Here is a 15,121-nt window from a genome sequence, read left to right as displayed (position 1 = left end):
AACCACGGTCATAAATACAATCAGTCATCAAATACCATGGTCAACCATGGTAGCCAATATCCATAAACAGGTCAGCCATGATAGACCATGGTTAACGGTGGTAGACCATAGTATTGGAATGCTGACTGTGGTCTCATATCATGGCCAACCATGGTAGTTCATGGTCAAACATCAAAAACCATCAAATACCTTGTTGACCATGGTACACCACAGTTGACATTTCGCCGGCGAAATAGTCCAAACTTTCTCCCAAAATCGATGTTAAAAACACAGCTACTTTTCCAGTTGTTCACTGAACAGACAATCCATTTGAAGTGAATTTTTAAGATGGCTGCTTCAAATGAGCCAATCAAATGCATTGCTTTGTGACATGTGGCATCTTGGATAAGGGTCAAAGGTCCAATGATAATGGAGCTATGACCTTGCCTATGTTGATAATATGTTTCGAGGCAAACATTGAGTGAGACTGAGATAGTCTTAACTTCCTGCCATTGCAGCAGTGCTTTCATGCCCTCCATGTCAATAATTCCAAGAAATTCAGCTCGATATTTGTCCACAGTCTTCTGACATGAACAAGAATACAGCAAATTGGTCTAAGCTTCCTGGGCAACGACATTAATTCTCTCTTACAACTATGAATGATGTCAAGAGACTCAACTATGTAAATATAGGAGTGTATATACATACAGCCTATTATCAATATGATCATCAAGAAAATTGGGCATCAAAATTAAACTACCATGAGTCATCAAATATCATGGTCAACCATAGTTGACCATCGGTAATCACGGTCATAAATACAATCAGTCATCAAATACCATGGTCAACCATGGTAGCCAATATCCATAAACAGGTCAGCCATGATAGACCGTGGTTAACTGTGTCAGACCATAGTATTAGAATGCCTACTGTGGTCTCATATCATGGCCAACCATGGTAGTTCATGGTCAAACGTCAAAAACCATCAAATACCTTGTTGACCATGGTACACCACAGTTGACATTTCGCCGGGGTTTGTTTTAGCAACACTGTTGTAAATGTAGGCCGTGGCCAGCGTCATCAATTGCCGCATATCAGGTGCGATGGTTGAAGGTGCTGCGGTACCGGCGTTGCGCAAATGGGTTAACGTTATCATGAATATGCATTAGGGCTCATGAATATTAATAAAACAACATTGCCCACACATGAGATAACAACAGAAAATCTCTAAAATCATATCACAAAGTTCCTAACTTGAACATCATCGAGCCAACGAAGTGACAAAGGACACACTAGTGTTCACAACAAAAGATAGCCCATAAGCACTGTGTGGAACTTCGAACACATAGAATAGGCCGATCATCGCGTACAAACGAAATCCATACATCAGCCATCCTGAGGCCAAAGTCCACGGCATGAGGAACGGGGTGAAAAGGGTTAATGAACAGAGTCGGACACAAAACGATCCAAACATCAGTATTCTTGCTTCCCTGCAAGAAGAATGCAGAGATCAACAACATAGATACAATATAAAATTAAGGAAGAGATGTGCTTATGTCATGGAGATACATTTGGTACCTCCATGTTTATATAAGCCACTAAGGAACGAACTTGTAGGAAACGTGGGGGTCAAAAGGTCACGATGGTCTGAGACAAACTTCCACGTCTCACCTTGACTATAACAACCAATTTGTTAATTTTCTCACTAACAACCTTACCGGATACAGACAGAAAACACATAAAAGCACAAGAAAGACAAAAGGGATGATGTGTGCAGCCACTTTCAGCTTAAAATTACAAATGTTTCAGTAACAGGCGACGGGGTCATGACCTTTTGGATTGCTTGCGAGATGGCCCGATCGCGCACAAAGCGACCAGATTTCTTTCGAAAATTCCAACTTGTAGATCGCAATTTTTTCCTGAACTTTTGCTATCCCCAAACTAAGGCTTAAAATATCTTTACAACAATACCTTAAACATGTATGATTTGGTAGCGTTTCTTTAAAAAATCACCGAAACTCAACCAAGAATTGACTTTTCCTACAAATCGTACGTATTTGGCGCAAATTTGAGGCGATTAACTCAGCAATTTCTCTTTGTAAAGGATGTTGATCGATTGTCCTGAACCCATTCTATTATCATACGCCCAAAAAACATAGTTTAAATGTGGTTTACAAGTTGGAATATGCCGATAAATAATATACGCGATTTTGGCGCGAAAATGTCAATATAAAAATCACGTGACACCTTTTATGCAAATTTAAGTGACATAAACTGAAAGAGCTATCAAAACTACGTATGTGTACCAAATTTCATCAAAATATGACCAGTAGTTTTTGAGAAATAAAATTCAGCTCGAAATTCAGTCTGGACCCCTGCTGGACCCCTGCCTTAACTCACTTGCGTGGTTGTGCTTGTGCCTCGGGTAGTAGCATTGTGAATCTTAGCATCTGTGAACAAGAAAGTGAGTCAGCAATCGAGTTATCAGTTCCGTTAATGTGGGCTATCAAGACATGGAAGTTACCTTTGGCTGCCTGATAAAAGATGCCTCTGACCAGGTGCATGATCTTCGGGCATCTGGCTGAGCCTTTTTTTTCCAAATATGCACTACTGTTTGGTTGTGAAAGAGGATACGGTGGCCGTGCCACGAATGCCCCAAAATTGAACAGGCCACTAGTATTGGGTATATCTCTTTCCAGGCGATTGAGGCAGTGAGTGAGGTGGGCCAGGTGACGGTGAACCAGTGGCCCTTATGGTAGCCATCACAGCCAATGGTACCGGAGGCATCGGTGAATAGATCCAGGTCACAGGATAAGGTCCAGTTTGGCTCCAGGAATGAGGCAGTACCATTCAACGTTGGCAAGAAGTCGCACCACCACTTCGCGTCGAGGCAGAATTCACTGGACAAGGTGATGGTGGAATTGAGTGCTTGAGCTGTTACACTGAGGTCTAACATACGACGGAGGAATATGTGGCCAGCTGAAATGCATTTGCACGCGAAGCTGAGGGTGCCAATGAGGGAGAATAGCTCTCGTTTTTGTGCATGTTTGCCGCTGTAGCCAGGTCGGGAGAATATAGAGGAGGTCTTGTAATTTGTCATTGGGAAGCCGCAATGTCATGGAGATGGTGTCAATGATGATACCGAGGAAAGTTATTACCAGGGATGGCCCTTTTATCTTCCCTGGTGCGATGGGGATGGCTAGGTCATCACAGGTATTGAGCATTGTGTCCAGTAGATGATGGCATTGTCCAGAGTGTGATGGGCCGGCCCCAAGGTAGTCATCCAGGTAGTGCAACAAGTCCTTCGTCCCTGCCCTAGATTGAATGATCCAAAGAAGGTCTTCGGCAAAGCGGTTGAAGAGGAATGGAGCAGAGCGTAAGCCGAATGGTAACACGCGATCAAAGAAGTATAGTCCTTGCCATTTGAAACCAAGGAGGTGCCAGTCTACCTTTTGAACGGGGCATAGGCGAAATGCATTTTTAATGTCCACCTTGGTAAGCAAAGTGCCCTTGCTATGTGCACCATGGCGACTGCGTCGTCGACACGGGAGTAGGTGAGGGTGTAGTCATCCTTGTTTATGTTTTGGTTGACAGAGTCATTTCCCGGCCGTGATAGGTCCATGATGATTCAATGGCCCCCAGAATTTTTGGGGCGCAACCCGAGGGAGTTGATGATGAAGTTCGGTAGTGGTGGTGTGCGGAATGGGCCAATTGAGTGGCCTGATTGAATTTCCTTTCGTATGGCTTTGGTAACAACCTCAGGGTCTCTCATGGCCGAGTTTGCGTTGCAGGTGTAGCGTGGGCCATTGGTCCCGGTGAAGCCGACGTTGGCGCCGTAGGTGAGGTCATGGAGTAGGGTGGCAGAGTTCGGGTGGCCTTCAAGGTTGATTGGTGTTGTTGGCTGTAACGTTTCGAGTATCGCCGGACTGGCGATCGATTCCCTCAAAAGGGCTGGGGTGGCTGCTGACCTGTGACCAGGTTGTGTTGTTGAGCGTTGTGGTCAGATGAGGCGCACACTGTGCATTTGTGTATTCTCCCATAGGGACATGGGGTCTTGCAAGTCCCACGGTTGAAGGAACAACATACCTGTTGCTGTTGTTGTTGAGTGGATTCAGGCTGTTTCTTGGCATTGGTATTGTCCCAGTAGTAAGGGTTCGTGGTGCTGTTCAGACGTCTGTTGCACTCGGTCTTGACTTGAACTCGTTGCCCACATCCGAAGCATGTGGGGATCAGTAGATGTGGGTGTTGTTGGAAGTGGAAGAAGTGCAGCTCTGGATCCGGCTTGCCCCAGTTCACCTGGTCAGGGTAGCGTGCTGCATTCAGGCGGAATGCTTTGTCGTAGTTTAGCCAGGCCTCAGGTTTATATGCAGCTGCCTGTGCTGCTATGAAACGGTGGTAGTTAGCCAGGGGTATAGCTAGGTGCGGATAATAGAATGATCTATACATTAAAGGGCCATTATTTGTAACTTTTGACCATTTTTTACCTCGGAAAATTCCATGTTGGAGGCTCATATTTGTTGCAAAATGTTGTCTTACGAAGAAATAAACATGATTAGTGATGTTATAGCCACATAAAACTGCTAATTTTTGTTCAAACGTGTTGCCCTTCCGAGCTCGTTTGTTGACGTCTGGCATGCTCAGCGTGCTGGGGAGAACGCAGATAATATGTTGACGCCGCGATCACGCCAGATGTACAAGTTCACGTTTATTGTGGGATCAAAACAACATTGCGTCGTGGATTGCCAGACATCTGGCTACGCAACATGCTCAAACAATGGACTACGACGTAAGTACCGGGCATAAGCAATGAATATTTATTTTGAAATCGCTGTGAATGGCTCGCGCAGGTGCAGAAGAATGCCTACGTTGCAATCCGCGTGTCAACAGAGTTTGTATTTCTGTCCGGACAAAAATTGAAAATTTCGTTGTAAAATCACATGTTATTTAGTTGTAGGGCACGTAATGTTTCCGAATAATATGCGATTCTCTGTTATTTGACAGGCTATTCAACATGAGCCAGTGATCATTTCGATCAAAACTAACGGAAAAATTGCAAGAAGATACAACTAATGGAACTTTAAGAAGGTACTGTAACAGTGAGACCAGATCTCAAAGTTGTCAATGTTCTTTTGTTTGACTTCGGTGGTGAACGTAGCTATACCCGTGTTGTCAGGATCAAAGGCTATTTGTGTTTTTGTGGCCCTTGAGGCGCTTGGGGCAAGGGCATCGGGATATAGCTCACTGAGGTCGATGAACTTACCGATGTTCGCCAGATTGTTCAGAGTCGTTTGCTCAACGTATGGTAGAGGGAGGTCGGCTGGCGGTGTAGCTGCTGATGCGTTAGCCGGTGTTCCCGAATGAGGGGGTGGACGCCGCATTGTTTCTGTGGAACTAGGAAGCTGGGTCCGCTGCAACATGGGTGCAGCCATGTTGGCTGTTATGTTGTTATGAGGCGCGCCTCCTATGGTGGGTTGATCCAGGAAGCAATGTACGCCATCAGCGGTGACCAGGTCAGTTGTGTGGGTCGCTGTAATGGCTGGTTGTTGTTGTGTTACAGCATACACCTGCTGTTGGTGAGTCTGCGAGTGGGCCGGTCGGGCTGCCCGCTCCACACTTAGTCTTGATGATCGAAACAGGCAATAGAGGTCCAGTATCTGTGTGAGCGGAAGTGATAGGGTGGCTTGAAGGGTGATGCGCCGTCAGGCCAGCAGCACTGGTTGTTTGGACTTGCAGGTCACGTCGGATCGATTCGACGGCTGTGGCGATTCCGGCCTCAATGAGTTTGGAGATGTGGTCTGTCGCTCCCTGCATTGGTACTGTATTGGGGTTCGAAGTGGTAGGGCGCAGGTCATCGGTTTGAGCCTGTGTTCTCCGTACCAAGTAGGGATCAAGGTGCTTCGGAGTCCTCTTCGGTCACGATGAAGATCGGCGGGCAGCTTGCCCGGTCTTTTTCTTTGTTTTACCCATGGTCGGGATGCGGGAAGGATTTGTGATGTGTACGTTATCGTTGCAGGAGCTGAAGTGGCGGCAAATGGTTTTGGCGGAGGGGGGTATGCATGGATAGCTCATGGTCAGTGATGCGAGCAGATAACGAGTTGGCCGTCATCCAAGGCATGCATGGCATTCATATTTGATAGTGAGGGTGGACAAGAAGCAGCTGTGATTTGAGAGGCAAGGGTTCATTGTGTGTTAAGCGAAAGTGCGAGGCGTGGTTATGAGGCAAAGGTAGAATGGCCTGCGTCTCCGTGCCCTTCCCCGCGTTAACCATGATTATGGCAAGCCATAATCATCCAACTTATGTCCTGTAGGTTATGTGTCTGTACAATATTAGATTGTGTGATATTATACTGAAATGTGTTGTTTTACATTTGTTTACTATAAACTGAGGTGTAGAAAACATTACTGGCTTTAAAATGAAATCAAAACATTGTTCCTGAACTGCCAACTGTACAAACAATGATGCCAACATACCGTATTTTCTAACAATTTGTCATGAACTTTGAAGCTTATTGGCCAACTGTTACTGTAACAGAGAGTGACTTTAATGGGGATACTCAATACCATTCTGTAGTAACACACTTTGTCATTTTAAACATATTTTCAGGATAAGACGCATCACAATACAATCTGGAATATTACCAAGAGACAAAATGGACGAGTCTGCAGCACTGTTTGTAACATCATGGAAGAACAATTCATACAGCCCAGCAAATTGGAAACTAATTACAGACATCTGTGAAAACACACTGAAGAAGAAGTCTAAGTTGTCAACAATTCATTGCACTGTCCTTGATGTTGAACTGAGTGAAGAACAGAGGGAAGATGCAACACGATATGGAGTAACTTTGATTCCATCTACAAGGCCAAAATGGTCTAAGCCAGATGAAGATCCGCCTGTAATCAACTGGCTTCTCAACCACTATAACTACTATCCAGGACTTGCAAAGTTACAAGATATCACACATGTAGTCGGGATGTATGCAAAGACACACAATGCTGCATCTGCAATACATGAAAGTCTCTTCCAAAAAGCCAACCTTCATCTGGTGCCTTCTAAACCTGCAGCATTATTTGTTGGAGATTCCTGGAATGAAGATGAGTTTGGTCTGACAGGATTCCACAGAACTCTTGTCCAGGATTTCTGTGAAAGGAAGGCCAAGGCAGGAGAAGATCTGAAAGCCTACTCTACTGTACTTGATGTCAAAATCAGTGATGACCAGAATAAAGATGCTGAGAGTTGTGGTGTTACCTTGATTCCAGCACAGAGAAAAGAGAAAGCTGATCACAGAGATGATCCTCCAAAGTTAGAATGGTTGTTGAATCATGAAATCTACTACCCAGACCTGCAGAAATTAGAAAATGTCCAGTATGTTGTTGGTTATGCTCCAAAGACAGGACGTGCTGCTGCTGATATCAGGAGAAAACTCTTTCCAGGTGCAAAGCTAGTTTTCATCAATCATGCTTGCCCAGAACGTAACTATCTGCAAGCTGAAGAGTACAGTCTGTCTGAATTTGAAGAAAAGATGCTGCAAATGGCAAGTGAGGCAGATATACTGTTTTCCATAGGACCTTACATCTTTGATTATTTCCAGAATGCATACAGGGCAGAATTTGAGGGTAGAGACCTGTCCGACATTCCACATGAGGAGATTCTTCCAAAACCAAACAGGTGTTTCTTTGTGAAAGATCCAAAGTTAAGGCCAGTCACACGACACCACATACTCACATATGGTCAGATGGATACACAGATGGCCATAGAAGGGTGCAAGTCTATTGCAGCTTCCATTGGTACAGCGGCCAATCATCGAAAAGCACATTGCAGCAGCCACCCAGACTGGAAGATACAAGGAGTTTGTAAAAAAGCTGGCAGGACTGAACGGAAGATTTTAGCTGATGCATCAAAAAGTCCATATGTGTACCCGAAACTCCAGCCAGGGCACTCGGCAAAATCCCTACTAACATCTCTACAACAGTCTCATCTGTGTCTGCCTTCACCATGCTATTGGGATTACAGTTTTCATGGTTTGGAAGCGATGGCTTTTGGTTTGCCTACTTCAGTCGATGAGGATTCTCATTTAGGTCACTTTGTTATAAAACACTTAGAAATGCACATTGATTACTGTGTTGTCAGCACTGGTAAAGGAAAACTCTCAGAGAAAATATCACAACATCTACAAGAGACACCTCTCGCTTTCAAGAAGGCAAAGGCTCTGAAAACTGCTCTGACAAAGTGTGAAGCTATCACTGAAAATTTTGCCAAATTTGCGTCATTATTTAAAGGACCAATAAAGAAAGAAACTGAAGATGACGGTATGTATTTATGTTTCAAATTACAAATTGTCCAAACAGCTGCAAATCTAATACCATGCAGGAAAGCTGTTGCTATCATTACTAGTAACCCAGCTGATTGAGAGAAAGTTGTTTCAACCATTTTCTCCTCTACTATACCATGTCTTTGAAGAGCCACATATCATGTTCTTCACAAAGTATTGTCACTTGGAACGTCTTTATGGTTCAACTCTAGTTTTGAATAAAATACAGCAAATCAGCCGAACTTTATAATGTCAAACTAGCAACTTTTGGAAACCTGAGTGCATGATGAAATTCATTATCATATTACCCATGCCCATATTGCTACATCCTAGTGACGTTCAACGTAAAATATCAGCCGTGATATTTCACGGTAAACGTCGAGATATGCACGATGAACGTCATCAGTTTTAGAGTTTTCCCGAACTACATTAGCAGTTTGTTGGTAAACAACGTAAACAACAAAATGGCTGCCGCTCCCCGCCTGCGAAGCGATGTTGCCGACGTAAAAACTTGAAGGGCTTCAAGGAACACGGGTATTTCTGGTTGCAAAATACGGATATATCACGTTGAGTCGTGAAATGTTTTCCCATGGTATTTTTTTGGCCAAGTTCTAGCAAACATTCTGCCGTTCGCACGGCGCCGGCACTGTGCACGGTCTCCACCAAACAGTTAGTGAGCGCGTGGCGTGACACCGATGTCGCGCGTGCGACTACTGTTGACATGGCAACTCTCAGGGTAAACTAACAAGATGGCGTCCCCTCTCCGCGCGAGCTCCGTGCCGTACGACGATCGAAATCAGAATAGATTTAAAGCTGAGCAATTTTTGATCGGTTACAGTTGTAATAGCATATGCGCACCTTAAAATGTTCCTTCTGTATGACGATTTTTGTATCCCGGTGTCTTTCTTCTTGGGTTTCATTGAGATATGGACGACTTGCAGCGATGTTGGCCTGATGTTGACATTTTCGTCGTATACTTTATGAATGAAGCCTGTTCACATAAACATTCTGATATTTATGCGCAAGGCGTAGTAAAGTAAAGCCTCAAAATTAAAGGTTTTTCGTTCTATTAGTAAAAATTCCCTAAAATTATGGGCATGGGTATATGATAAATCGGTTATTACCCAATATCGCCTGTTCCTTGTGTCGTATCAGCATTCGTGTCATTTGTGCTGCATCAGACACTCGACTTCGTCTCCTGTCTGACGCAGCACAAATGACACTCATGCTGATACGACACAGGAACAGGCGATATTGGGTAATAACCTCTAAATATCACATTGATGTCACAAGTAAAAGTAACCACAACATATCAATTTTGCGGTTTATGGGATATCTACCACTTATGAAAATGACAAAGCTATGGTGAAAAGTCAGGTAAACCATGAAGGACAATATGGGACAGACATAAATTTTGACTGTGCTTGTGAATGAATTTAATAAAATAAGCAGTTGAAAATGATATGATAGAGTTTGCATTAATGTAAAGCATAATTAGAGTACTGTATTGTTGACATTTTCCCTTGTTTAATCTTATACTTCATCAGCTGATGTAAGTTACAATGGAAAATCAAGCATGCAATCAACAAAGCAAGTTCCGGAATCATTGAATGGTACAATGTCAACATTAGCTGTGACTGCAGATGACAGTATTGGAAGCCAAGGGATCGAAGAAACACATGGTGATGTGAAGGATGAGGAAGATACAGAGTCTGGCCAAGTAAAGACCACGCCGCCTGAGAAGGAAAATGAAAAACCAAATACTAAAGAGGCAAAGGTCGGAAATTGTAACAAGGAACATCAAGGTAATTTTATGGGCACATCCAAGATAATACCCAATAGTAGCTGAGCATTGCTGTGCAAACAGGAGAGACTGTTAATCACACAATGCCGTAATTTATAATGAGTACTGTAGTTGCAGCTTTAGCCTAGGGGACCCTGAAATCTGGTCGTTCTTGTTGCTGTTTGTATTGTTGTTTATGTTTATATAAGTGTTGCTGTTGTTGATGTTGTTGACCAATAAATTCAACGAACAGAACTCTTGTTGTTGTTTCAAAAGTAATGTAGATGTTATAGGAAGCACTTCTACACGGACATTATTGTTATTTGACCCAACACAACTCTCTCATAATGTATACTCGATATGAAGGTGTACGTTGGCAGACTTACATCGAATCAAGTAATGATAGTGTCCTTTTAACGTTTCCTATAACATCTACGTTAGGTTTGAAACAACAATAACACAATAGTTATGTTTGTTGAATTTTATTGGTCAACAACAACAACAACATGACTAATATAAACATAAACAACCATACAAACAGCAACAACAACAACCAGATTTCCAGGACCCGTATGGCTTTAGTAAACCTAAATAACATTCTCCCTATTGTCACACCTACATGAGATGTGAAATACAGAGGTACATGTACATTTTTAGGTAATTTCAGTTGTGAGTTCTATTCATTTATTGTAGTAGTAATCATAAATTATAGATTAATAAAGTTCCAGGCACACTTGATCCAGTGATTACCTTTTAATGTTGTACAAATTCTACAATTTTATGACAGTGAACACATACCAGTATGGTAGCATTGCAATTTTCTTAACAGATTTGCACCAGTGGATCGATATTGATGTTAGTACATGTAATTCAATGTGTACCTTGATTTCTGGCACTCTACATGACCACGAAATGAACACCCAAAGTCAATGATTAGAGGTATGATGTCAATCATGGACATGTTTTGCAGACTGTTTCCATAACATCACATCTTTTGTCCATTACAAATGCTTCAGATAAGAAAAAATCAAAACATAAATTATCATCCCATAACATTGAAGATTCAGTTATACATCTTTAAGACGACTAGCAGCAGTTAAAATTGAGGAATTCCTGGCATTGGTCATCAGTAAAAATTATTCACATTGAACCTTTAATTCAAGACACAAATGACAAATAATTTATCATGTTCATTTATCAACAACACTGTTTTTTCTGATTATTTCCGCTATCTTTACATCAGATTTCCAAGTTAAAGTAGCCTTAGATGAGGAGATGCTTCAAAAACGTCTCAGACAATCAGAAGAACAAACCCAAGCCGTCTCTGTACAACCACAACAGAATGGTCATGAGGTGAAGACTGCATGGAGAGAATGTGAACAAGGACTGAAACGCAGAGTGCAAGCTGTGCTGGCAGATGAAGACAGCTGCAATGAAGTAAAGAAAGTCTGCAAGGAGAAAGTTGGTCTGGACCCAAATACTCTAACAGCAGAATCCCTGGGAATCTTGCTGAAGATTTTAACACTTTATTATCTCTACAGAGTAAAGCAGACTTGTAGATCTAGGAATCTGGCCAAAGCACTGGAACCACTGCTGATTACAGATGAAATGAGAAAGATTGCTGACACAGTTGGTATAACACTGCAGTTGAAAGCTATGTATGACATGGCAAAGTTTGAAGAAATTGAACTTTTCTTCATCAACCGTAAGTTCAATTCAGAATTTTGCTCATGAATCATCACACACAGTGTTTGCTTGGCAACATGTGCCAGTTTATGTTTAATGTTTTTAACACTACTGGTAGTGTACGTTTGTAAAAGTACCATGGACCAAAACAGGTCTCTTGTTCACTGCCTGTGACTAAATTTTCTTCCTTTCAGGTGATGGTGGAGGAGTTCAACCAGTTACATTCCATGATGACACAGAAGACAATGGTGGGCATTGTAACTTCGATTCAGAGGTAAAAGAAAGAATATCATGTCTTAGAACTTAAATGAACTGTATACAAATAAAATATTGTGCTTTTATCCTGACCTGTTGAAACAATTGCAGTGTTAAGCTAAATTACTGTATAAGATTTGGCAGCTGTATATAAGCATCATTTCAATTGTCATGGCTGAGTGTTCATCTTAACAATACAGGGTTTAAAGCCTTCAATGTTCATTCAATGACTCTTGCTGAAGGTGCTCATACTAAGTCAAAGCCACTTCAAAAGATCAGAAACACACATTCATAATAAAATAGAAATACACCTTCTAGTGGTCAGTACAGCACATTGGTACACAAGATGTGTATAAATTCTCTCCAATTTCTCTCACTGTAGCTAAAGCTCGTCTGGTGACAGTGCAGTACTGTGACATTTCTTCTTCAAGGCACCCAAATCAATTATAATTAACTACAATTGATTAAATTATTTATTTATTCAGCTTTGACATGAATTTAAGTCAGGATGAGTCGCACAGGTGACTGACATCTATAAAAAAGCAACTCTCCACAAAAGAACAAATTTTACAAGTTACACATACAAAAATAAAAACAGAAAAGACAAATGATTTAAGATAAATTCAAAAATATAACAATTTCAAAACTATACAAAAAAATTCAAAAAAAACCCCAAGACAGAGAAATTAACAGAGACTACAACTTTTTCAGTGGCACTTTCCCACCCAAGTACAAGTGTTATCAGGATAAAATTTATTGTTTAACAGACCTGTGTTATGTTTTAATAATATAGACTTGTATGACCTAACACTTGTTGAAGATTTGCCATGAAAGGGCATTACACCACATGAGTAAACAGCTCTATTAAAAAACGAATGACAAAAACATTCAGTTTTAAGAGCTGGCATCTTCATGGAAATATCATCAGGGGATTTGAATGTGACAAACTGGCTTAAACTTAAATCATACATACCAATAAAAAATTTAGCTTAAAAGACACAGTCATTTAATTCTCTCAAGTAGCTCAACAGCAGCAAATTCAATTTAATCAATGAGCTTTTAATATCCAGTTGTAAAATACATTTTGATGTACATGCTAATGTGAAGGCTCTTGAAGCAACAAGAACATAATCACAGCTGCCTTCATATTACTGTTTCATTGATTAAATTTTTCTTAAGCACCCAGTCACAATATATATCAGCAGTATTGATATTTAGTATATATTGCAACATTGTATTATGCTATTAAAACGTAAATAGCAAAATTTTAGAGTGATTCATAGGACATTGTCCAAAGATTATTATGGCAAACTTAATCAGACTGAGTGTGGACTTAGCTTTTTGCATTAACTTTCTCTGATTTGTTTGTCAGGGTGAAAAACCTAGTTTGTCACAGCAAGAGAGTGATCCAATTGTTGAACCATCCCAGACCAACCTTGAACAAAGTGAGTATTCAAAATTGCCTTAACCTAAACATTATACAAGAGTTCAAACCTTTGACATAGCTAGCTCCTAAAAACTCAAATCACTTTGCACAAGATAATGTATACTTTTGATATCAACTCAAATTGTCATACAAACTATTAAACATCCTAACATCAGGACTTTCATACTAGTATAGTTTGGACTAGCCATGAATACTAGTATGCAGCATTACAGAGGTGGACTCATTTGAGGAAACAGGTCATACCCCTGCAGACCAATGATGGCCTGTCTAATCCTGCATACTCATATGAACTTCATGAAAAATATCTAGTATCTTACAACACTTGGTTTGTTTTACAGGAGAATCATATAGGCTAAGTAAGAGTATAATTAACAGAAAAAGTTGTTGCTGTTTGAGGTTGATTCCAAACTTGAAACCAATTCATCCACTGAGACTGGTGTACATTAAAGCCAGTGGTGGTACCTGCAGCTAGTAGCAGATCATCATGAATTAATCACCAATCCATCATCACAAAATTGTTTTACTCTTGAATCTTGTGTAGTATGTGCTGTTATGAACCCAGGCACAATATTTCTATCTGTGTTCTCTGAACTCTCTTCAGATTAACTGGATATAGAAATCCTATATATACAGTCTAGGTGAAATAGACAGTTCATTAGTTTTCCAAGCTGATGTAATGGAAAAGAAGTTTTTATATACTACCAACAGTATATCTTGTATTACAGGTTTAGAAGAAACGCTCACACAACATGGTGATCCAACTCTGTCCATCACAGCAGCCTATTCATCACTAAGTTTACAGGCTAGAAGTTTACTGCCAATAAAACAAAGCAAATATCAACTCACAGATTCTGACATCAGATATTTGGCACTGGCAAAGTCCAAAGTTCAGTCTTTACAAAGCCAGCTTGACAAGGCTTTCACAGATAAGTCAATACTGGAAGGCAGGTTAACTGATGCACTAAATGAAAAATCACAATTCAAAATGCAATATGATAAATATCTGCAGAAATATCAAAATGCTGAAAAAGTAGTCTCTACACAGCTCAGTGAAATCAACACACTAACAGCTCAGCTCAAACAAAAAGACAATGTAATAACTGGACTGAGGACACAACTAGAACAAGTATCTGGTGCACAATCTGATATTGAACTGCTGAAGAAACTTGCTGAAGAGAGACAACTTGGTGAAACAATTGTCATCTCTGAAATGGATGACATCGGTGAGTTAAACTACCTGAATCAGAACAAATAAATGTTTGTTTGTTTGTTTGTTTGTTTGTTTGTTTGTTTGTTTGTTTGTTGGTTTTGTGGTTTATTTATGTATATGTAAGAAGTGCAGTCGTAAATACAATCAGAATGGACAATTCAGGAGATTTTAATTCTGAAAATTAAAAATCAGTATTGCCATTTCATCCTTCTCTCAAGTTTCATGTCAATCAGGAGTTTCTTGACATTTCCATGACTAAATTATGTCCTTTTACCTATAAATGCAATATTTAAACTTTTCTTGAATAAAAGAGAATATTTTTTCCTCAGTCGAGTGTCAAATTGGCTTGAAGATCACACTGATTATCATTCAAATACTTATTGTCATTGAGTGCAGCTAAGAGCCAGTCATGGCATTAAGCAAGATTGGAACGGATGGTTACTCATTCT

The 15,121-nt window shown here is 40.8% G+C and overlaps 1 protein-coding gene across 5 annotated transcripts in view; it reads left to right on the top strand.

The window, feature by feature from the left end:
- The window catches only part of LOC139134100 (uncharacterized), a 56,064-nt gene that overhangs the window by 22,373 nt on the left and 18,570 nt on the right, over positions 1 to 15,121 (top strand). For 4 of the 5 annotated variants that reach the window (XM_070701011.1, XM_070701010.1, XM_070701007.1 and 1 more), the window contains exons 2-7: positions 6,584 to 8,289; positions 9,839 to 10,096; positions 11,318 to 11,779; positions 11,955 to 12,034; positions 13,388 to 13,460; positions 14,188 to 14,685. In XM_070701011.1, coding sequence (XP_070557112.1) covers positions 6,630 to 8,289; positions 9,839 to 10,096; positions 11,318 to 11,779; positions 11,955 to 12,034; positions 13,388 to 13,460; positions 14,188 to 14,685 — 3,031 coding nt within the window. In that variant the 5' untranslated portion in view covers positions 6,584 to 6,629. Of the gene's footprint in view, positions 1 to 3,368; positions 5,065 to 6,583; positions 8,290 to 9,838; positions 10,097 to 11,317; positions 11,780 to 11,954; positions 12,035 to 13,387; positions 13,461 to 14,187; positions 14,686 to 15,121 lie in introns of those variants that run through there. The other variant, XM_070701008.1, reaches the window with a different exon arrangement.

Source organism: Ptychodera flava, chromosome 5 (assembly GCF_041260155.1).
Source record: "Ptychodera flava strain L36383 chromosome 5, AS_Pfla_20210202, whole genome shotgun sequence".
NCBI lineage: Eukaryota > Metazoa > Hemichordata > Enteropneusta > Ptychoderidae > Ptychodera > Ptychodera flava.
This window is presented reverse-complemented; position numbering and strand designations above follow the sequence as displayed.